The sequence below is a fragment of the Nicotiana tomentosiformis genome, chromosome 7 (genome assembly GCF_000390325.3).
Source record: "Nicotiana tomentosiformis chromosome 7, ASM39032v3, whole genome shotgun sequence".
NCBI lineage: Eukaryota > Viridiplantae > Streptophyta > Magnoliopsida > Solanales > Solanaceae > Nicotiana > Nicotiana tomentosiformis.
This window is the reverse complement of record NC_090818.1, coordinates 3118239-3143590: the sequence shown is the minus strand read 5'-3', so window position 1 is coordinate 3143590 and position 25352 is coordinate 3118239. Positions and strand designations below refer to the sequence as shown.

Below are 25352 nucleotides of genomic sequence, written 5' to 3'. Positions count from 1 at the left end.
GCCGGGTCGTTACAATAGTTAAGTGCAATATTCTTCTGCACTAGAAGTCATAATTAGCTGTTATTTAGTTCAATTGCACAAGCAAATCATTGAATGATCCTAGAGTTATTTGTACTAAAGTATTATTTGCATTTTTCATATTGAATTTAGATAAAGTAGTCTCACCAAATAACTATTGCCCATGTTCTACTTGCACCATAGTTGATTATATTATTGACTAATTGCGTGAAAATGATGGTACAAGAAAATAAGTAAAAAAACAAAAAAGATCATCATTTATTCAGATCCATGCAAAAATTTAGATTCTACGAAATCTTTGGGAGATCACCATTGCTAAAAGCCATGCAAAATTATTAGCATAGATAGTGGATGATTTGATTGAGATAATGACTCTTTGCTTCCATATCTCTTGTGATATGACATATATATGTTGTTTTAATTATTTAATACCATATAAGCTAGATTTTGAGATTTGAGAATCTTTATGCTATACAAATCTAAGTTTTCTTATTTTTATTTAAGCCCATTGCATATAATAATTAGTTGATTAAAGGGACATCAATCTAATAATACCCAACATATATGACATTGTTCTGTCCCACAATTATTGTATTAATCCATTAGTTGCAATAGCGAGTTTTGCATCAGTAAGATGGGTACACTAATCAAGTTGTGCTAAAAAGATTAAAATACTTTATGAAATGGTCGGAGCAATAGAAAATATAGCAAAAAGGGCTATTTTACTATCAGCATCCAAAATGCCTATACGAAATCAATTTATTAGTTCGTAATGTAATCGAAAAAAAATGTGGGCTCTTAGATATGAAACAAAATCAGTTATAGAAGATTGCTTTCGTTTATTCAAGATTACAAATTAATATTTGTACATAGAATTAGACAATGGATTTAACCAAATAGGATTTCATATGTACTAGAGAAGATGCATTCTCTTTTTATTAGTGACACTTGTGAATGTATAACACCAGAAAATACAAAAGGTATAGTGCTATTTATGTATCATTGAAAGAAGCAATTCCAATTTTCCAATCCTCATTCACTTTTGCCACCAGCATTTTGGAAAGTCCTTTCAACAATAACTAAATCTTTCTCTCCCAACCATGACAAAAAAACAGAAATCCTTATCTAGCCATGGCAAAAATCAAAGTGAAATATATGTACTCCTTATGATAACAGCACCGGCAGATGGAAAGTTTGTTTCTTTCATCTCTTCCACAAAAACCTTAAGAAGAATCTAAATTGGTATTTCACAGAAATAATTCTGCAAAAGAAAAAATACAAAGGGTGAGACATTTGGATGTATATATAATGACTTATGTTGTCCAACATTTCAAAGGTAATCATACCTCATCTTTTCAAGAACTGGCTAAGAGGCCAATTATATCTCTAGTACAATGACTGCAGCACCAAAATAAACACAATTAATTAACATATAGTAACATGTTATTGGCCACAAATAAAGAAATGATTTCAAGTATCAAGTGAAACATGGTGTATTCATCAAGAGTTTAACTTCTGCTCACTGACAGTGTCACATCACCTAAAAACTAATTAGGAATAACCGTCCATAATATGAAATTGTTGAAAACTTACAATCAGAATCTGATTTGTCCCATTTACTTCCATTCTTCACAGTCTCAAATGTATCATCTTCACTATCACTCTCAAGCGCACATCTATTGTCTAAGTATCTCTTTCTTGTGGTACCCCTTGGACTAGTTGCTTGAGGATATATCTTTTTGTGTAGTATGGCCCTCAAAATCTGAAAATTAAGGATTACTTAAACAAGATGGAAAAAAAAAAATTGCAAACTAAATACATCTATAAAACACTAGTAGATGCACATAAAAAAGATAGTCCACCGCATTAAGCTTATGAGCGGGATTCGGGGAAGGGTCGGACCGCAAGGGTCTATTATATGCAGTATTACCCTGCATTTCTGTAAGAGGCTATTTCCATGACTCGAACCCGTGACTTAAATTGCTCAAACATGGGTGCGGGTGTCCGACACTAGTGCGAATCTTGAGGTCGGATCCTTCGAGATGTAAATTCTAAGATTCGGAGATATGAATCCTAGTACGGATGCGGTGCGGAAAACCAGCTAAAATTAATTCAAAAAAATAAAAAAATCTCTAAATTATGAGAAAATTTTGTGGAAAAACTTAGTATAACTTGCAAAGTGTGGATTTCTTTTTTATTCTCACGTTGTAGATAAGTAAAAGATTGATTTCCTAGAGAAGGTATACTATTTTCTTTAAATTTACCCTAGTTCGGTTCTGATTTCGGGAATCAAATTGTATCTCGTCTCGAATTTTTCTGTCTGTCGTGGTCAAAGTACCCAAATTATTTGACCAGATGCGGTACGGATCCCATACACACACCCATACTAGTGTCATGTCAATATTGGTGCGGCACCTAAATTGCCGTGTCAGAGCAACATAGCCTGTGACCTATTGGTCACATGGCAATAGTTTTACGAGTTACGCCAAGGCTACCCTTCTAAATGCACATAACTTTTATAAAAAAAATTAATACAAAAAGAGAGGGAGGCAGAGAGAGCGACATATATAAAATGAAACAAAGGGAGTATATTATTTGCATAGAAATGAATGAGTGCGCAAACCTTTTCCATTCTTGATTTCTCAAACTTTGACTGTGGAAGTACTGGATCTCTCAAAGGGTAAGGGGGAGGAGGTGTGAATCCATCACTGCAGAGAAATGTCTTCTTGAGAAGATAAGACACGGATTTTCTGCTAATACCATTGTTTGTGTTTTCCAGTTGAGCAGATTCTTGGCCTCTGCCACAAACAAGACTATTACTCCGCTTGAAATTGCTCTCTTTACTTTCTGAATTTTCATCTTCTAAGTTCTGGAGACAGTCAAAGAATTTGTCTAGATCTTTATTTGATCCCTTGGCTGAAGGGGAAATTAGATGTTTTAGTTCTTTGTTAAGCTGCCCAACTTCTTCAGGTGTAAGTTTTTCATCTGGTTGATTCAAATTCCCAGCATTTTTTGGAATACTGTTTTTTCCAAATGTCCCAATAGCAAGCAGTTCATTAGGCCAGTCACTGAATTCTTCTTTGCATGGTTGATGCACCTTTTGATCTATTAATTTTAAGGAGAAATCATATGAGTACAAAGCGGTAGCCCGGAGTACGAAATATTCTGCGTTTACGGCAGGGTCCGAGAAGGATAGTCAGCCTACCCTGACACAAAGTTCAGTGGTTGATTCCACAGCTCGAACCAGTACTGAACTGTAGGTCACACAGAGCAGTCTATCCTGATATAAAGCTCAGTGACTGATTCCACAGTTCAAACCAGTAAACATTAGGTCACACAGAGCAACCTACCCTGACACAAAATTCAGTGGCTGATTCCACAGCTCGAATCAGTGAACGGTAGGTCACACATAGCAACCTATCCTGACACAAAGTTCAGTGGCTGATTCCACAGCTCGAACCAGTGAACGGTAGGTCAGACATAGCAGCTTACCCTAACACGAAGTTCAGTGGCCGGTACCAGTGAACTGTAAGTCACACACTGACAACTTTATTGTTGCTCCGTGGCTCTGTGCTGAACAAAGCAAATAAAAATATAAAATTAAGAAAACTTACAAGTGTCTGTTACTGGGTTCGGCTTGGAGGGGTTTTGCTTTCCATTAATCTTGTTTTGAATCCAATTAAAGATCTATTATCAGCATATAAGGTAAAGGTTAGCAGCTAAAGAATATAATGCTCATTCATATATTTAGGCAAAAATGAGAAGCCTGTCCAACTTACCTTCATTTCGTGGAAAGATGGACTTGAGATTTGAGAACCCTTCAATCTAACTACAGAGGTAGAGATATGATCAATGTGGGCTTGAGAATTGTGTTTAAGCACAAGTCTGTTAAGCCAAAGGAAGTTGAGCTTCTGGCCCTTTTAAATAGAGGTGGAGTTATCTACATTCTAAATTTTTAATTATTTTTTTATATATATAGTTCGAGCCATTAACTAAGTAGTGCTAGTATTGGTTCACAATGGCGGAACTAGTATTTCGAATTTATGAGTTCGAAATTCTTAATCATTTTAAGTTAGTGGGTCTTAAATTAATAATTTATAAATTTTCAACAAAAATTTTAAGGTAACACAGGGTTCGGCCGAACCCGCAGCCGCTATTATTGGCTCAAGTTCCTATGCAGCCGCATATTTTAGTGTCCTTTACACATGTCATTTTCCATTTCGACCATCGTCCAATTTGAAATCTCAGGCACTATTGTTAATGTAAATAGTGCTTATAAAAGAGCTTAAGATTACCAAGTTGAAAGGGGCGTTCAGACTCAGATCCATTATTTCAAGAGAATGTGTGTACTATTGTAAAGAAATAAATCTAGAATTTATTTCGTGACTGATTTAACTTTAATCTCTTACCATGATCCACTACACTTTTAAAATTATAGGTTCAAAATTATATTCTTTTCGAAATTTTAATAATTTTTACATATATATATATATATACACTCCGTGCCGAAAACAAGACCGTTCAGATTGGAATTTGAATTGCCAATTTCACTTGTAGAGGTGTACCCAATAATAATTGCACCATAATAGTCTTTGAGCATGGATTCACACATATATATTTAAATAATCTTGAAAAAATATAACATTGTTATGCATGGTTTAGAGAGAAAGTATGAGTTTACGTGAATCCATATTTCTCAACTTGAATACACCTCTGGATCCGTCCGAATAAAAAATCGGACAACTCGATACACGAAACATTTTGTGTTCATGTAGGGTTTGGAGAAAAACCGTATCCCAAAAGGGTCTATCCGAATAGCATAATATAATTAGTTCTACCCATTCTATCTATTGCCAAAAAATATTGTTAGAAAGGAATATGTCTAGGTTCAGTCTCTAATACTACTCTGCAATTTTGTTTGCCCCTTTGTCCCAAACATAGTGTCACAATATTTGGACAGTTAAGCCTCAAGTCTCAAAATGGTACTAGATGTCCGAATATTTTGCATCCTATTCATGGAATACACAAGCACTCGCTATAGCAACTTAATCACTTCAACAACCACAACAATTCGGTGGAATTTCACTAGTGAAGTCTGAGGATAGTAGAGACGCAGAGACGCGGATCTTACCCCTAACTCGGAGGGATAAAGAGATTGTTTCCAAACTTAATCACTTCAAAGAAATTAAATATAAGTAGCAGATTCATGAACTAAATTTGACAGTGTAGTTGGCATTAGGTTCCAGTTATAATCTCTAAGACGAAAAAAAATTGGATTTAATCTTAGTTTGTTGCTTCAAGATAATCCCTTACTCTCATCTATACTAGCCTGTGGCGGAGCCACCTTTATCTAACTGGTATCACTCGATACCTTTTTACCGAAAAATTATAGTATGCTGATAATTTCTTTTTATTTATATATAATATATGTTGAATCCTCTTTATGTGTTTATTTTTTTATATTATTACACTCTTACGGAAAATTCTACCTCCGCCATTGAACCTTAAGTGTAGTTAGTATAAGACAGGATTGTGTCATGTCTACAATTAGTAGATTTCACGTGTGTCAAATTCAGCATTTTTCTGTTTGTCCTAAGATGGATAATAATCTATAGAATTCTAGAAAGGAAAAAGTGATTCATGGGCAAAACTAAAGTAGACATGTCTATACAGTATTTGGAAATAGAAAGAACATAAAAGCAAACCTAGAAGTAGTATGGGAAAAAATTGGTTTAGTTGAAAAATGCAGGCCATGTCCTCGTGGGGATGTCCCTCACTAACCGAACCCCCTGGTTTTTTCCAGAATTTTTTCATCACCTAAACAATTTGACTTGACATGCAAAGACACGATAGGGATGACACATACTCTAATATAAATCATCAATAGTTTCCTAAAATACTTTTTCTATATCCTCATTCATATACAAGCAAACTATGCTACTGGTGCTAAAAAAAAGATAGTTCGGTGCACTAAACTCCCGATAGGCGCGAGATCCAAAAAAGGGTCGGACCACAAGAATATATTGTAGTCTAAAATTGAGATGAACAAAATATTGATTGCTCAAACTTTTGATTGGAAGGTCACCTTGCAAATGCTCGAGAAGTACGTCCTTACGTGTAAGCTTAATTCTTTTTCATGAGCTTAATATACATGAATTTTTTTTCTTGGAACTGGATAGTGGAGAGATTCGAATCGAGGACTTATCGATGTGTTGCTCTTATACTATATTGAAGTGTGTGATCATTTGATCTAACATACTTTTATTTACTTAAACATTCTCGATATGGTGTTACTGTTTCATACGAGAGGTTATCTACATAACTAGCTAGTCTATAACATAAAGTTTTGGAGAACATCATATTACTACTAAATCAATCCAGAAATACTCTTAATGTTGTGATATTATCGACTTTGTACATGTTAAAACAACATAATTTTTTCCCGAAAATTCTTAGACTGTTATGAGTGTATATCCTACATTTTTTAATATAGTTTCTTAGTTTTAATCAACTTATAATATAAAATTTTATTCGCACACTCGACGCCCTTACGTATCCTTCCCTCTTTTATCTTCCACTTCCTTTACCTTCATCAATTCTAGCATAATTTTGTCAAAAAATCTCACAAAGGATTGCCAATTTTTACTAGGGACTCCCCAAAAAAGTCACCCAAACACGTGAAGTTGTCCATACCACATGGGTCATTGCCATTTTTACAGATATAGATTTAAGACTTATATATCAAGGGACTTTCCTACTTATCGTGCTATTTGAGAACTCAACCCTACGTGTCAAAGAACAAAAATTTGATGAATTTTGATCGTAACATTATCCAAATAACACGTGTGAAATGTCAAAGGAGTCAAATACTTAAAGGTCAAAGGACTCTCTTTTCTATGTTTAGGTTCCAGGGCATTAGTAAAAATAAAATCATTGGTATATATTACTCCATCCTTTTTAATTTAGATGAAATAGTTTGACTTAGCACGAAGTTTAAAAAAAAAAAAGAAATTTTTTGAAACTTGTGGTCTTAAAAGCTTAAGTAGTAAAAGCTTTATGAGGCCATGATATTTGTGTGATTATTAAAATGAGTAAAATAATGAAGAGTTTAAAGTTGAATTATTTCCAAATTTAAAAATATGTCATTTATTTTGGAACAAATTAAAAAGAAAAATATCTCGTCTAATTTGAAATAGAGAGCTTAACATTCATCACTTTTTATAATCTCAGTTTAAAATGTGACAAGTTGCTTACTTTTCCAATTATTCCTTCTATGCAAATGTTTCTCGCTCAAGTAAATCCGTATCCTTACTCCAATGAACAGCTCATTCTACTATAAGATTTCAGATTAAAGTTTTATACAATTTAAGTTATAAAATTGATAGTGTATAAATTTTTTAATACAATCCGTGTAGTCTTTAACATATTATAATATGTTTTATGCAATTTCTATCTGGCTTCCCTTTATTTTTCACACGAAAACTTATTTATAATTTCTTTATAAATGATTTGATCGTATAAATAGTTTTTACGCTGATAATATATATAATTTAATTATTTGGAGTTTAAATTAAATGATCATCACCTAAACTAGAGACTAATGACGTTACATAAATATGCTTAAAGATCCAATCATTCTGCAGCAAATGTTACTCATGCATGGCTTATTCAGTTGGTGGTCCTATATATATATTGCACTTAACAAGTAATTAATTAATATATAATAAGTTTTAGCTTTCTAGTAATTTACATAACAAACCATGTATAGTTTGTGGTCCATGAACATTCTCGTGCAATGCTGAAATGACACATATATAATCCTCAAATCAAATGTGGTTAAATTAGCATACTTAGAAGTAATCAAACAAGAATAATAGATTTTTCAAGTCATATATATATCACATAATTACAAGTATCGAAGAGTTTGAAGTTAGTAATTACCATCTACATACAAAAAAGCTAACAATAATTTTTTTTAAAATATAAATTATACACAAATGATCAGTAAAGATAGTTTGCTTCTGAATGGCAGACCGATCGAGTTTTCCGAAGATAATCTCGATATCCACACAGATCTTACTGAAACTTTTGTTGACTTAGGGTCGAGGAATTTATTAATTTTTACCCTATTTACTTAAAAGATAATTACAATTAACAATTCATAAGAAAGTGGAATTTTTAACCTGGAACAACAGCTGATGAAAAATACACTTGATAGTGTAACAACAACAACAACAACAATAATAAATCCAGTGTGATCCCACAAGTGAATTTTGGGAGGGTAGTGTGTGTACCCCTACCTTGAGAAGGTAGAGAAGTTATTTTCGATAGACCCTCGACGCAAGAAAAAATAAAAAAGAAGCAGTAAACAATAACACCAGCAAAATAGCAATAGATGTATATAAGTTAAAAGTTCAAGTTTTATGAAAAACATATTTGTATAATCTAATCACGCATAAGCTAACTAGTTGTGCGGGTAAACTTACCTAATAAAAATGATAATTAACCTAATATATCACGGACTAAACTACTTTATTAGTGTAAAAGAATCTTTATACAACCAGTCCATAAGTTAAACAGACTTATTAGCTATTATAACATGTTAAATTATAATGATAAATAAATAACAACGTAAAAGAAATTCTACACTACCAATGTATATAAGACTATAGCCACGTGATAAAAAAAATTTAGTGAATTTTTTGGTGATTTAGTCAAATGGCAAAGAAGTAGGGTCTCCAGAATGGTGAACAAACTTTAAACAGGAGAGAATGTTCATAACGAAATTTTAGCATAGGAATCTGCGTAAGGTTTCTTCACTGTACGACAGCTATTAGTCTAGGAATTAGAAGGGATTCATCACTAAATATGGAAACCCTACACATGACTTTCCCAAAAAGGAAAGTTTCACAACTCAGTCATACATTGGAGAGTAGACACCTTCAATAGTGTGAGACAATTTAGGATTTCAAGAAGAGTTGTCTTCCTATCAATATTAATGTTAGACCTCAATAATCCATTGGTTGTAATTTAATTGCTTAGCATTATAATATTGTCCTTGGAATGAAAACCAAGTATGAAAGCTTGCCTACCTTTATTTAAGGATTTTGTTGGTATGTATCTTCGTAGAAATAACACCGGGTAGTCACTTTAAATGGCTGATATTTATGATTTTCCTAATGTAATCTGTATTTTAGTTTTTTAATTTAATTTTTTCCTACACAAATGTCTCGAATTATCTTGAAATTATTAAGATTTAAGTTCAAATTTTTAGGACAAAAATTTAAAATAACTACTGATTAATCCCTAAATAGAAGCCATAAGAATGGTTGTTTGTGTACTTGAAATTATTGGATTTTATAATGTGCTAATTTCCAAATGACTCAAATGTGGAAGGAGTCATTTAAATGCAAAGTTATTCTTAATCTAAACCCACAACCACTAATTTGAAGTTTGTCCTTTTCTTAGATAAGTAGTATAAAGTTCGATAATGTTCACCGGTCTAAACTCTAAAGTTTAAGGGGCAATACGGTGTACTTAGCTCTTGTTATGCGCGAGGTCTGGAGAAGAGACTCCAGAGTCTAGACCACTAATCTGATTGTAAAAAGCAACTTTTACACAAATAGCAGGCCGAATTCACTGTTTACTTTTCATAGCCGGTATAAATATAATATACATTGATCATATATGGTTATATACATATTATACATCGATAATACATATATTATACATCCACTGGTAATTTTTAGTTTAAGCGATTTGGTGTTGAACTTTTTAGGTCTTCTTTTAGCAAAATAGTGACCAACTTTTCGATATAAGGCAACACCAATGCAAATAACAATCATTAACGGGTGAAATTCAAAAATAGCCAGATTTACAAGTAGTAATTGAAAAATAGCTACAGTTTCAAAAGTAATCGAAATTTAGCCACTTTTCATGTAAAGATAAATCTGAATGAAAACACTGTTCAAAATCCGGAAAATATTCCAGCATAATATACTGGAGTTCAAATTTTTTACATGTGAACTTCCAGCATAATATACTGGAGTTCCAGCATAATATACTGATCCAACATAATATGCTGGAAGTTCATACACAGGTGCTCCAATCTCCAGTATATTATGCTGGAACTTTCCGTGTGCTGGAGTTCCAGCATATTTCATACACAGGTGCACTAATTTTCAGTATATTATGCTGGAACTTTCCGTGTTGCAACAAAATAGTAGCTATTTTTTAATGACTTTGCAAATGCTGGCTATTTTTCAGTTACCAGCCCAAAAACTGGTTAGCATGTGTTATTTTTACATCATTAACAACTAAAAGGCCCATGAAGAAAACTGCTAAAAGGCCTGAGATCGTCAAGAGAAACTGCTGCAGTCCAATTCAAATGAGAAAGCAAAAGCCCAATATATTAATTCGGGTGGCCCAGTGGCCCATCTAGCACTTCCTAGGCGAGTCACCTTCCCCATTGTAAAACTAACTGCTACGTGTCCAACTATGAAGTAAACGAACAAAAACTGTTATGTAGCTGCTCCTCCAAAGTATTTGTGTGCATATCCTAAAATAACAAACAGAATTTCAGTAGTACTATGTAGTTTCTATCTGCCGTAATTTAGAAGAAATGTTCGAATCTTAAAATCCATTTTGGCTACTGAAGTTTTAAGACGGATCTCTTGCCGAAATAAGCAGAACTCTCATTTTACAGGCATGATTATGAATCTTGGGATCTTTCTCTTTTTCTTTTTTTATATGTCGGGTCTGTAACAACTTGTTTGGATGGTTGTTACCCATTGTATTGTATCGTATTGTTACTTTAAATATAATATTTGTTTTGATTGTTACTTAAATTTTATTGTATCGTATCGTTAAATGCATCGTTACATAACGATATGCCACTTTATGTAACGATCGATTTGGTGTGGTCGCATCGTTACCTTGTCTTTTTATCTCAATCTCACCCTTCATTATTATTAAATAATTTTATTTTATCATTTACCCTACTTTTTTATATAGTAATTTTACCCTGTGTCATAATTTTTCTTTATAATATTACAAGTTTATTTTTCATATTGCTGGTGTGTGATATCATCAAAACGATTGCAAACGACACAATCTATCCAGATATTGTATTTATCAAACGATACAGTACAATACAATACAGTACGATACGATACATTATGAAACGATACGTAACAACCATCCAAACAAGCTGTAAGTGTGTTGTGTTTTTTTCTGGCGTTTATTATCAGTGGCAGGGCCATAAATTTTTTAATAGGTGTTCAAAATTTAATATACATTTATAAAAATTAATATTTTTGACTTATATATATATTCAGTATAATTTTCCCGTCACACTATGTGGCTACGCCCCTGTTTGTTATCAGAATTTGTTGATCAGTTGGATGCAAAGAAGTAGTAGTACGTAACTAGCTAGTTATTACTTGCATGTTTCTCTGTTCTCAAATCTGGTTTTTTCTTTACCTTATTATTGCAAGTGCTAATTGTGCTTTCCAGTTTCCAAGTTTAGAACTTTATATTGGTCTTCCCATTTATATGGGGTAAACTAAAAGCTGGTCTGAAAACTGAATTGTGAAATTTATGGTTATGATTAATACTACCAGTTTAGTCTTCTTTTAGGGTTGGAACCGTAGATTAATTATTGGGGGAAAGTAGGAATATCACCCTTAATTAGGATATATAATGTAATGTTTTTCAAGATGCACTTGTCAGCAGTTCATTGCTCACATGGTCCGAAGGGGTTTAAATGAAACTCCTTTATCGGAATTTATAATTGCAACCAGGATAAAAGCAGTTCTTTTTTGTATATATGTAAATTGTTGAATCCTGTCGACATAAGGAAAGCTTCTAGTGTAGTGGTATAGTTGGCTAAAAAGTTACTTTAGATTGCAAGTCTGAACCTCATTGAGGCATTTTTGCGTTTCCTTTTGACTCCCCTTGTTAGAATTCTGGCTCCACCTCTCATTGTCCATACAAGATGTTCACATGTACTATTGAGCTTGTTTACGATCAGCTGCGTTTCGCATTTCTTCAACCTCAGCCTCCTGCTTCAGGTAAAATTAATAGAGTGTCATGTAAGGACTGAGAAAGGGCTGGAAAGCAGGGGAAAAGAAGTGAAAGTTATAGGGTCTTATGCAGAGGCGGACCCAGGATTCGGTGGTAGCGGGACACCATGATATTCAATATAAATTTCTCACTGCTCTTACAGATTGGTACGGGGGCCTATGCTAGACATTTACAAGTATACATGGAGTTTTTGTCGAAGTTTCCGGGTGCCGGTGACCCCTCTAAGTATAGTGTGCATCTGCCTCTGGTCTTATGTACGTTTAATGACCTTAAACTCAAAAAATATATGGACTTGGTAACACCTGAAAATTATGCTAATAATGCAAACCTTTCTATGCTTCACCTGAGCCGAGGGTCTATCGGAAACAGCCTCTCTATCTACACAAGGTAGGGGTAAGGCCGCGTACAAACTACCCTCCCCAGACCCCACTTGTGAGATTACACTGGGTTTGTTGTTGTTGTTGTAATGCAAACCTTTGACTGGCTTCTAGCATTCTACTTTCTAGTAGCTAATATTTGATCATCAACTGATAACAAGATTACCAGACTTTCCTGAAGTGATTTTTTCCCTCTGACCATATCCTTGATTAGGCTTTAACAATGTCAAGCTAACTGCGCTGTTGTTTTCAGGTTTGATTCGTGCTTTTTAAAAGTTTTAGAGAGCATTGCAACTGAGATCATGTGGCATGGCATCATTTTACATCTCTCTCTATGTGAACATGTATAGAGATCTCCACGAACCTGCTCTCGTAATTGCTGGATGCTTTGTCTTGGTCGCATTAATTCTCTCTCTTTTGTCAATATTTCAGCATCTCAGATACTATACCAATCCAGCGGTGAGTACTCAATTTAGGTGTATACATGGAGAATTAATTCTTATTTCCTAGAACGGGTGGATCTTAATTTTGCTTTCTTATCAGGAACAAAAATGGATCGTGGGGGTCCTTTTCATGGTTCCTGTCTATGCAACTGAATCAGTAAGGAAAAAATGCACTCTGATTTCCGAATTCTTAATTGAGATACGTATCAAGGAAATGCACACTATCTTTTCTATGCAATATACATGTTTAAACTGATTGATTAAAGCAATTGTGAAAAGAATGCTCCTTTTATGTTTCAAACTTAAAGCTGATGGAAAGTTTCTAAACCGATAACTGCAAATTCCCGATGAGAATTGAACGAATTGGTTTTCTTGTCTTTTCCAGATTTTATCCTTGTGGAACCCAAAATTGTCCCTTGCCTGCGACATATTGAGGAACTGTTATGAAGCGTTTGCACTCTATTCTTTTGGCAGTTACTTGATCGCTTGCCTTGGTAAGCATGATCTCTAAACACAAAAAATAGCTTAAGAACTTCCTAACTGTCTTTTGTATAACCAGAGCCTGGTATAACAGTGAACCAAGATCTAAAATGTTTGATATTTTTGCTGTGGTGATAGTCAAGCTTTCCCTTGTTACTTTCGACGACAAAGAGTTTCACTTACTTAGCATGTTAAGGGACTGCTTTTAATTTTGTGGGGTCTACTTCTCATACATGCATGTCTACAAAATCCTTTAAAAAATGGAATATAACTTGCATAATACAAGCTATTAAATATAGTTGATTTACTGGGAAATGGATGTGTGGCAGGGGGTGAGCGAGAGGTCGTTGAACTGCTCGAAGATGAAAGAAGGAAACAAATCAGTCAGTCGTTGCTAGGAGGAGAGGAGAAACCTGTGACACAAAAAAGAACGTTGTATAACTTCATTTTCCACCCATGTGTCGTGGGGAAGAACTTGTTTACTATAGAAAAATTTGGTCTTGTACAATATGTATGTAAAAGGGTACAAAGTTTCATAAGTACGTTGATGTATTCGTTATCTTCATACTAATACCGTTGTGTTCCACAGATGATTTTGAAGACAACCTGTGCATTCCTAGCTCTCATTATGGAGATATTTGGGGTATATGGCGATGGAGAGTTCAAATGGCACTATGGGTACATCATTTTCTCCATTTAGCTTTTACATATTGTATAAAATTGTAAAGTATGAGAACGGATTACACATATCAAGCACAACATATAGCCGCGTAATTAAATACCATTAGGGTCATCACTACATTATTGTAGCAGCGATTTTTTCTGGTAGCTATATTTTGCTGTTTTTGGACTCAGATTCGTCACTAGTCTGCTTATTGCTTCTTGCAGATACCCTTATATTACTGTGGTGCTAAACTTCAGCCAAATGTGGGCACTGTTTTGTCTCGTCCAATTTTATAATGCGACTCACCATAAACTCCAGTCAATAAAACCGCTAGCAAAATTTATTAGCTTCAAGGCCATTGTTTTTGCAACATGGTGGCAAGGGGTGGGGATCGCCTTGATATGTTATTTAAGAGTGCTTCCGAAGGAAGGGAAGTTCCAGACCGGGTTGCAAGATTTTCTGATCTGCATAGAGGCAAGTATTCTCTGTGTTTTTATTCCATCGAATTGTTTTTCAGTTCTATCTAACAAGTGTTACGTATCACCCTAAGACCTTCCTGAGATATGGATAAGGCATCTCATTTCCTCCTCCTTGCTATTTAGCTAACTCTCATTTCTACAGATGGCTATTGCTGCTATTGCGCATGTTTTTGTCTTCTCCGCAAAACCTTATCATTTCGTGCCAACATCTGTGTATGAAGAGATTACTGCCCAAAAAGCAGAAACAACTTTAAAATCAGAAGACGGAGAGAAACCAGCTGTTGTTGAAAAGATAGAAGCCAAGGTTGAGCTTCCGGGGACAAGTGTCACAGAAAGTGTTCAGGACATCGTCGTTGAAGGTGGTCAAAAAGTAAGACCTTTTCAGCACTTATACTTTTGTTGTATTTGAACACCACAAATCATCTATTCTTGAAGTAGTATATCTAATTGCAACATTTGCTAAACCAATAAAACAGGTTGTGAAGGATGTAGTTTTGACCATAAACCAGGCGATGGAACCGGTAGAGAAAGGTATGACAAAGATCCAAGAAACTTTCCACCAAATATCAGTCAATGACGAGAAAGAAGAAAAACAGGAGACGGAAATTAAGATTGAGGAACACGAACAGAATGTAACAGGAGACGACAGATCTCATTCTCAGGTGCTTATATCGCGAGATGAAAGGCGGAAAACTTGAACTGGTATAGTATATATGTTGAGACAAAGGAAGTTGAAAGACAAAAGATTGTCACTGAGGTATTCAAATCATGTTCTTAGTAGGATTTGATCATCTTCTTACTTAGCAGGATTTCTTGTAGTTAATTGATTTATTTTTCTTTTTATTGGTAATACATGGATTTCCTTCCTTTAGGGGACCCTTTATATAGAGTGCACCTGTTGTTCCTGAGATGCAATTCCTTTTAAGTTGTACGACTTCTATAATGAGTCACCTGTAACTACTTTTAGGTGATTTACTTCATCGTCGGAAAAAAGTAAAACTTCATCTGCTGTCAAATACTAACATAGAAACATTGCATAGAGTTCGTGGGTAACAGCGTTATTGAACCCTCTAAGCACTCGAGCTTGCTTAAGAGGGTGTTTGGATTGGCTTAAAAGCTGGTCAAACCAACGTAAAAGCACGTGGGAAGAACCACCTCCGAGGGTGTATTTCTGATTAAACATGTGCAGAAAACATTTTATGTGGTGTCTCGGTATCTTGTTTTATTTTTGCTGATCATGTCTAATTCAATCGTATTTCTTCTCAATCTAACAAACTTGCTCGTATTTCAACATCATTGTTGCAGTATAGCAATTGGCAAAACTTCTGTCCAATTGCTTAGATAAATAAATACATAACTATTCACAAAGAACTGTAAAACACTAAATGACTACACTGACAGTATGCTCATGAACATGTAAACTAATTACAATCGTATAACTCTGTCATATTTGACAAAATATACAACAAGATTGCTGAGGAAACTATTTTATAACTCTCATCCATCATTTCCAGAACAGCATAATTCACAGCAAGCGAAGCAACCTAAGCATGCCAAGGAACCCAGAAACTGCGTCAGCACAATTGCACACTGATCATTCATCTTTGAACACGTTCGAATACAGCACATGCAACAGCATATATCACACATCTTTCCGCAGCAGTTAGATGCTGCCTTTGCTAAAATCTCTGCTGTTTCGGGTTTTGTCTCAGAGGCTCCAGGAGGAATATTTTCAACTGTAGCGCTGTAGTTACCAAAACCAACAGCAAGATTCTGTAGCAGTATTTTCTTCTCCAATTTAGGTTCTTCAATCTTCTTAGCAGCAGTGGAGACCTGCTTCATTCAACTTTGGTTAAAGAAAGAATACGACAGGGTGCTAATCTTTCAAATCACATACACAATTCCAAATTCTTATATCTATTGTGGCAAACTCATTGTTACACGGCATATTACACAACTCAGGTCGTTTCTGTAATTCGGTGTTGGTGTGACTACAATTAAATCCCTGGCAAAACACATATTAAATGTGCCAAATAAAATAAGACTATAGCTATTTGAACTGATTTTTCGACTCCATGCAGCCTCTGCCAACAGAGTAACTGGAATTCACCGGCCAAAAATATAGAGATTTAACTGGAATTCATATCGTTATGTATTTCCAGATACTCAGGTTAGAATTGAGTACACTGAACTGAACTGTTAGATCTAGTATAATCTTTTATTGGAACTGTTAGATCTGGTATAAACACTAAATTCCTTCTGATCAGTAAGTTCCCTACCTTCCGCTTGGAGGTTGACTCAGTGACTACTTTGCCTCTATCGGTCTCCATCAATATCATGCGTGTATATTCAGAAATTACTGCATGTTGTATACTCGTTTGTGCTATCTGCCAAGATAGGAGAAGAAGGATTAGTCCGTAGGAACTCCAAAAAGACTAAGCCAAGACTACACAGGCAAAAATATCAGATCAAAACATTCCAAATAGGCGTTCCAGTTAATAGTAGGAACCTTCTGTTCAAGGTCCTTATTTTCAGTCAACCAGGCCTGAGCAGTAAGCAGTTCAACCTGTTGCCTCGCCAACACCTGCACATTCAACATACAAAGCAATTGAATCAATGTATCCTCTTAAATCCAGTATTCTCTCAGCAGGCAGCGGCAATTGAATCAATGTATCCTCTTAAATCCAGTATTCTCTCAGTAGGCAGCGGAAAAGCCAGAAAAAATTCTCAGCAACCAAATTAAGGAAATTTTCGATCTCCACACCCTTGATAGGAAGGTGTTGAGGTCGAGAATTAGGGTAGACGTTTATTAGGTAGTTGAGTGTATTCCTTTTTCATGCCAGTAGTATTAATAGTATTCTCGTACTTTCACTGTCTTATTATCGTATTATCTTGCTATTGTTACTGCCTCTTTTTTTATGGCTTCTACACTATCGTATTTGTTTTCCCAACACTGCTGCGACTTTGCTGTCCTTGAGTCAAGGGCTATCGGAAACAACCTCTCTATCTTCACCAGTAGTATTAATAGTATTCTCGTACTTTCACTGTCTTATTATCGTATTATCTTGCTATTGTTACTGCCTCTTTTTTTATCGCTTCTACACTACCGTATTTTTTTTCCCAACACTGCTGCGACTTTGCTGTCCTTGAGTCGAGGGTCTATCGGAAACAACCTCTCTATCTTCACAAGTTAGGGGTAAGGTCTGCGTACACAGTACCCTCCCCGACCCCACATTACAATTAAATTGGGTTTGTTGTTGTTGTTGTTGTATAGTTAAATTGTTTTTGTTAAATAAGCTAAAGTAAGATAGTTGAACTGTTAAATGCAAAAACAAAAAAAAAAACGTCAGTAAGGCATTGATGCATGTATAGAACTAAGTACAAGACGCAGTAGTCATTTGAAGCTCTAAAAACCACCGCCCATGCACAAAGATGAATAAACCATGACCACCTTCAAGTCTTCCACAACCTTCAAACGGTCAAAGGTTCATGAATGCTCATCAGGCATATAAGGGCAGTCAGCTATTCAAGTGACATTTAGATCATTCTTTTCTTTGTATATGCTCTTCTCATGGGAGAAAATATGCAGATTCACGAGGTAAAAGTCATACTGTTTGTGATCCATACATATCTAAAGACACGTGTTACCTTATCAAGAGGTATGTCCTTTGCCTGAACAGCTTTCAGATCCACAGAGAAGTTACTCAAGTCTGCAAGGACTCCTTTAGCTTTAAGCACCTCGGGGAATGCTCCGCGGTATCTGCCTGACAACACTAATGGACCCTCAGATGAAAGGTCTGGAGTTGGAGCGGGAAACACCTATTGAAAAATTTGTGTAGTTTCCTTAGGAAGCATGTATTCATATAGGAGAAACAGCAAACTTCAACTGCGTACCATTAACAAAGCATGCAGATAATACTAAAGTTTTTTCCATATTACATGTAGTATTGTATCCAATTCTTCAAAAATTATTTGTAGGCCTCTTGTAAAATGACGTCGGAATCTTGTAACTGATTAGATTTGTTATTAGGTAAATATTTAAAATTATCGTAATTGTGATCCATCCAAGAACTATTACTAAAAGACATAATATATACTCATAGGCGCACCTCAAATTCTTCAAGACCATCAAGGTTCTCAAAGGAAATATTCGCAAGAATGATGGATGATGCCCTGGAGAAGAGCTGCTCCATACGAACTTCAATAGAATCTGTGCAAGACCACCAAACATAAGGGAGAAGGGCAATTAGTTTCAGGTCACAACTGCACATAGTTTCTCACAGGAAAAGCAGGAAATCTATGTTAGATCATCTCAAGTTATAAGTATGAACAAAAACATTACATCAGGTCCCAGGAAGGATAAAAAAGGAAGCTAAAACTGCACAGCATTGTCATCATGGTCACACAAATAGGAACAGACACAATCATTCTCTAGGCAAATCACTATTAGTGGACTGAGATAAAAAGTGTATGTCATCCTTCTGGTCATGATAGGTTACCGAATTATCTCCACCCTAGCGTCTTAGTTCGACTTGTCACAATTGCTCATATAAAATTGTTTGACATTAAACGGAGTATATAAAGGGACCACTGCTAAGATTTTGTACCTTTAGACAATGGAAAAAATGATCTAGAAGTTGTAAAAGCGGATCCTATTCAGCATGTACAAATCAAAAAGTAATTTATCTTGAAGCAAATCAAACGAATTATAATACTTGAATAAAAAAATAATAAGTATGATGCTATCTTTCAATCATGTTGCAAGAGCTTTCATTTGGGAAAAAGATTTAACAAGAAAAATGCTGTAGAATAATCAACTTACCAACATCATAAGCAGCGGCATAGTGGCCATGACTCATCATTGCAAGCATGCGCAAAAAATAGTGGTTACAGAACAACCCTGAAATTATTCATGTTAGATTGGTTATTAAAGAGCATAAATCTACTGCACCAAGGACAGATGAATCAATTCAGATGCCTAGTACATAGGTGAAAAGATGTAAACTCCCTAAGACTATCATGATTTATAAACTGATTATATCCCTTAAAGTCACAACCTACAAAACCAAGTTTTTACCAAGCTTGGTCGCATCTAAAAAATGTGACGAAATGAAAAATATTTTTTTCGTATTAGCAAGATTTTTGTGCATATATTTGGGCTAAGATAGAAAACAGAGAACATAATGCATCTACCAAAATACTTCTCTTGTTTTTTTGGGTGGGGATGGGGGAATCTGGGTTGGGGGAGCTTTGGCGGAGGCAATGCTTCTTCCATTTACATACCTATGCCTACTGTATAAAGCCGCGGGCATATCATTTGGTTTTGCATCAGATGACTCTTCAGAACATGACAGATGTGTCTTTCATCTTCAACAGCTCCGTCAGTGACCAAGAAAATAACAGGAATGTGTTGCTGGGTATAGGAAAACATCTCCATGGCCTGATAAAGGTAAAAGTGTTATCTTGGATTTGTCAGACAAATGCAGGAACAATAAAGTTCTATCATTTCAGTAGTACTTCATTATCAATAATGAACTCAAAATTCTAGAAACAGTGAGCTGTGAAAAAGAATATATAGCTTCAATATGCCATGGACTTGCTGGAAATCCAGCCAACTAGCATGGCATGCAAGGTTGCAACATGAAGTTGGTGAAAACCTTGGAGACCAGGGTTCAAAATCCCAAAAACAGATAGGTGAATTCTTCCCATCTTCCTAAACGTAGATGGGCAGAGTTACCCGGTACCCGTTAGAATAGTCGAGGTGCGTACAAGAAGACCCGGACACCACCATTATTCAAGAAAAAAAATTTTAGACCGAAAGAGAGAAAAAACATTAAGAGCACTCATTCCTAGTACCCGGGGAACTTGAAATGATATATATGACAGACTCCAAGTCCTAGTCCATGTAAAAGTTTGGAGCACAATAAGCATTTCATTAACATGTAGGTTTATAAAATTATAATTAGATTTTAAAAAAAAAAAGTAGTTCTGTTCATAAATATAACCTTCTTGCTTACATAACATTGTTATCTTTTTTTTTCCATTCTTCATGCTTTTCATCAAAAGAAGAAGATTGACATCCTCAGAAGACAGGACGATTAATTAGTTACAAAAATGTGACATGCAACTAAAATAGATGAAAAAACAATATAACCTGAGACAGATATCCAAAAATGGGTATGACCTGAGTCAACGGATTCAAAATATTTGTTCCGCCACCAGCAACAAAATTCGTGCCAATCCACTGAGTTGCATTTTCAATAGCCTTCTTGGTTGCCAATTCCAGTGATGAAGAAAATAGGTACTTTTCACTGTTGAAAGCTATTATATTAAACAGATCTTGAGAATCAAGCTTTGACAAGGCCGTACAGAGCACTTGTTTGGTATCCTCAATTGGTTTTCCCTTCATGCTCCCACTTATATCAACAACAAATACCACTTCCTTTCTGAAGACCTATTGAAAATTTCAAGTGACAATGACAAAATTTCCCTTAGTAAGTAAGGGAAGGGCATTGACACTTCCACGTATATAACAGCCCTTCTTAAGCAATAAGAAAGATTTTGAAAATATATAACGGAAAAACAAGTCGAAATATTCATACAAGTTTTCCTACTTCCAGGTGTAGACGTTATTGATTGATCTTTCCTTCACAAATAGTATAAAAACCCAACTAAATATGGAAAATAACAAATGTTAACACTTGTTATATCTTATTTTGGCAACTTCTAAAGTTAAACGCTCATCAAGTAATCTTCTTAACTAATCTGGTGATTCGGGCATGAATATGCATGATCATGGACCAATAACTGTAAATATCTTTTAGCTCGACCTCACAGCCATACTATGTTTTAGAAAGATAATTTAATCTGTGGCCTGGAAGAGCAACTAGCAACCTGGCATAAAGATGGAAAATCGTACGATTCAATGAATGCTGAGTGTAGAAGAATAACAAACAGATTTTCATTGGTTACCTTCAAAACTTTTTAAAAGTTACTTTTGGAGAGAAACTTTTAAATGCAAAGGTCAATGAAAGAAAAAAAGTACCGACCTTCCTACACTGCTGGTCTCCCGGAAAAAGAGAGCAGCAAAACATCTCTCTCTGGTCGGTGTCAAGTAGTGGGGGCGATTGCAAAAGTACACTGCCAGAGATATGAGTCGACGAAACCTGGAAACAGAGTGATGATGGATGAAACAGATTCTCACAGACCAAATTATAAACAGATTTGTCGAAAATTTCACTTTAAATTGCTGGAGCTGAAAAATAGCAACATAGTACCCTAGTGGCTAATCGTTTGACCTTACTTTCCAGGAAGTTAGAACTAACCACAAGCTCTATGTTATATAACAATCACGAAAAATTCATGTAGGGCCTACCATGTAAGAAAAAACAAAGTTACAACTTGACCAATTAAGGACTTCAGATTCGTAAAAGAAGCCCAACTTTCCTGCTTGACGTTGTCGCTCCTAAAAAATAAAACAAAAGAACCCTGATGTCACAGTTGTTCATCAACCACTAAATTATAAGTCGGTGGAATATATAACTGGCAGCACCTTCAGAGGGTGACTAGTGGTCTTGCACATAACTTCTGTTCCAGGACCAGAGTTAACATCAAGCTTTATCTTTTCTTTTTTAGAGATCTTCTTTCCAGCTGGAGTGACAAAGTCTGGAAAACTAAATGGTACGTCCAAGGTTAGCTGACCATTGCTATACAATAACTTCTGAGACCATCTAATCGAGACAGATATATTGGTTCCACCATCCACCTGAAGAGGTGAGTCCATCATTATAATGAACAATAATGAAGAAGATAGCAGGTTATATAGGAGTAGGACACTGAGAGAAACTTACCTGTGGTATTGTAAGGGTAAAAATTTGGGGCGTCAGAAAGCATCCATCTTCAATTTTGGCTAGCTTTTCTGTTCCGCTTTCATCATCCATGGCAACTATTTTAGTGCAGTATGTTTTCCTGGGTAACTCAACCTCGACACCTAGAATTGAACCCTGTTAGCCAAATAATTTATCACTTGAGAACAAAAAATCGGCAGTGTTTCACTTTTGTGAAACAAAAAACATAAGGTGAGGATTCAGGATCTAACATAAGAAGCAAAATATATTTTTCAATCACGAATAAGAAGTAAAATATTTAATGAGACAACAGTTAATGAGATCAATATGATGCTGACAACTTATTTAATGAGACTACAGTTGATCAGATCTGTGTCATGCTGACAACTTCCATGTCATCAAGCACCAATCAATCATCAACTGCTCCTTTTTCCCAAATTAGTCGGGTCAGCTATATGAATCCTCTATGTCCATTCGGCTCAACTCATGTCCGTTTCATTCCAGTACAAATAACGACTTTCAAGGCAAGTTAAGAGCTCTCTAACACTAGAGATTCTCTAAATCTCATGCTTATTCTTACACATATTTACAACTTTCTACCTGACAAACACCGGGCCTAATGTAAGTGTTACAACAAAGCAAAACCTTAATTCTGACTAGTTTGTGTTGCCTCTTTGCTTCATGTCATAAAAGCATCAAACTGACTTAGTAATGTTCATATCTCCTCGCAACAAAAGGACAAAAAGGCAGAAAGGGTCTCGTTCAACCCAAAAAAGGACACATGAGGAGAAAGAACAAACAACATATAAGTACAACCTTAACAAAAATCTGAAGCTACTTTAAAAAATTATAAATAAATTAAAAAAAAAAAAAAAACTATCTTATCAGGATCATCAGCATCATTAGAGGTTAACATTACAAATCCCATCGTTTGTAAGGAAATAAATTATTCACAAAGAATGGAGCATATTACCACCAGCTTCTGCAATCTGTAATATTTGTCTTACTAAGAGAGAACACTTGAAAGATATTCTTAAGCAGTTAAAAGTTCATAAAAGCCTAATTAGACAAGAATTCCTATTATCCATGTTACCATTAGATATTTTATCACATTCATTCAAAAAAGAGAAACTTTATACTCCCTAGTTAACTCAGAAGTAAAAATACTTAAAATTAATGAGAGAACATATCTTTTAGGTGGGGAAAAAGGGGGAAGAAACATAGTTGAATAACCTGTTCGCCCATAGGAACGACAATACGACAGTCGCAGCTACGGCTACCCATGACGCAATGCACACGCCATGATCCAGTGACAGTAATGAACGCCATATTATCCAAATAACAATCAGCTTCAAGTGAAATTCCGTTCATTTGAAGAGGAATCAAAGCAGGAGGATCGCACCTGCCGTGCACGTGAGGCTGGTAGCTCGGAATATCCGGATTATCAACTATAGCAGGATCATTAATCACAGCGTACAGCATAGGCGATTCCGGCAGGTATGACTGTGACGCCTTCTCCATCGCCGTCATCGGCTTCGGCGGCGCCACCGCCCTATCCTTCCCAAAATATATCCTTTTCGATAGATGTACACCGTCTTCAACTGCTTTCACAAATTCCTCCGCCATTGAATAATGTAAGTTCCGGCAACGGAAAAGGACAGAATAGGAATTATAGAGTTACGGAGTAGCGATAAAGTGGGAAATAAGTAGATCGGAAAAGATAATTTCTCCGACAGTGATCGACCGTTGATGAGGGTAGAAATGTCTTTTTATTATAAATGAACAGTATTGAAGAAAGTGAAGCACGTTAACGTATCACTTTACCTGTTTTATACGCACAAAAAAGGAGACGCCATTTTCGTTTTCTTCCTAATATAGTTTTCTTTTTCTTTTTCTTTCTTCGTGAATAAATGATAAAAATAGTAATGCCGGCCCGTTACAAGGCTCCAGGCTGGAGTATTTCTTTGTATTAAGACCTCGTTGGCCCACAATGTTACCGTTGGCCGTTGGCTTATTCTTCTTTAAATATTTTTCGCATAACTAATATCTATGAACGCACGTTAATAATGATACGTGATAATTTAAATATTTATTTATATAAATTAATAATAAAATATAATTAATGAGAGAAATTTTATGTTTAATAATACAACAATTATCTAACTGCCGAAAAATATTATTACATTAGCATAATACATGAATTTAAAATAAAAGAACATCATCAAAACTTACACAAATGATCAATTTTGTCATGTTAGTTAAATAATTATGTATTATAGTTTAAAAATATTTTAATGTGATGGTATCTTAACGAATACTGTTATAAATATAACTCAAAGTAATAATATAGAACAAGAAAAAAACAAGCTAAGAGATACAGAGAGAAAGAGATGAGAGATTTTTATTTCTTCTTCAATTGTGTGTATTTTTCTATCTATTACAAGGCCTTTATATAGGCATGAAAAGTGAAGAAAAATATGTCATTGAATATGTCATTAAGCATAGAAATATGTCATTAAGCATTTGAGAAGATCATGGAGGAAGAGTATACATCAATTATAATTTGATTTTTCTTATAACACTCCCCCTTGGATGTCCATAGATAATGTGCCTCGTTAAAACCTTATTAGGAAGAAAACCCTATGGGAAAAAAATTCTAGTGAAGAAAAAAGAGTACACATGTTTAGAAATACGGCTTTTGGTTGCCTCGTTAAAAACCTTGCAAGGAAAACCCAGTGTGACAAAATCTTGTAAGGGAAAAAGAGTACAATGCGTATTAACTCCCCTTGATGAGAGAATCAATTCACATCCTTGAGCCTTCGCATCCCAATCTTGTGCACTAGTTTCTTAAAGGTTGACGTCGGTAGAGATTCGGTGAACAAATCAGCCATATTATTACTTGAACGGATCTGTTGCACATTGATATCACCATTCTTTTGAAGATCATGTGTGAAAAATAA

At 35.1% G+C, this 25352-nt stretch overlaps 3 protein-coding genes across 4 annotated transcripts; 1 reads left to right on the top strand and 2 right to left on the bottom strand.

The window, feature by feature from the left end:
- Nucleotides 1-821: 821 nt before the first annotated feature.
- Nucleotides 822-3926, bottom strand: LOC104093219 (protein DEEPER ROOTING 1). The gene is made up of 6 exons (XM_009598950.4): nt 3798-3926; nt 3633-3705; nt 2642-3123; nt 1612-1780; nt 1365-1416; nt 822-1279 (listed from the first exon to the last, which is right to left on the bottom strand). The coding sequence occupies exons 1-5, from the start codon at nt 3801-3803 to the stop codon at nt 1397-1399; spliced, it is 750 nt and encodes a 249-aa protein (XP_009597245.1). The 5' UTR covers nt 3804-3926; the 3' UTR covers nt 822-1279; nt 1365-1396.
- Nucleotides 3927-10564: 6638 nt separating this feature from the next.
- On the top strand, nt 10565-15428 carry LOC104093204 (protein LAZ1 homolog 2). 2 transcript variants are annotated; one of them, XM_009598934.4, is made up of 9 exons: nt 10565-10723; nt 12733-12938; nt 13023-13079; nt 13308-13416; nt 13732-13913; nt 13992-14080; nt 14291-14540; nt 14688-14915; nt 15022-15428. In XM_009598934.4, the coding sequence occupies exons 2-9, from the start codon at nt 12789-12791 to the stop codon at nt 15241-15243; spliced, it is 1287 nt and encodes a 428-aa protein (XP_009597229.1). In that variant the 5' UTR covers nt 10565-10723; nt 12733-12788; the 3' UTR covers nt 15244-15428. The 2 variants fall into 2 exon arrangements, with proteins under 2 accessions (XP_009597229.1, XP_070037343.1); XM_070181242.1 differs by lacking the exon at nt 13023-13079.
- A 357-nt stretch (nt 15429-15785) lies between these two features.
- LOC104093199 (uncharacterized) lies at nt 15786-24286 on the bottom strand. The gene is made up of 13 exons (XM_009598920.4): nt 23626-24286; nt 22396-22548; nt 22098-22310; nt 21921-22010; nt 21595-21711; nt 20730-20999; nt 19829-19985; nt 19368-19445; nt 18655-18755; nt 18194-18364; nt 17055-17129; nt 16825-16932; nt 15786-16378 (listed from the first exon to the last, which is right to left on the bottom strand). The coding sequence occupies exons 1-13, from the start codon at nt 24016-24018 to the stop codon at nt 16043-16045; spliced, it is 2262 nt and encodes a 753-aa protein (XP_009597215.1). The 5' UTR covers nt 24019-24286; the 3' UTR covers nt 15786-16042.
- Between the last annotated feature and the right edge of the window lie 1066 nt (nt 24287-25352).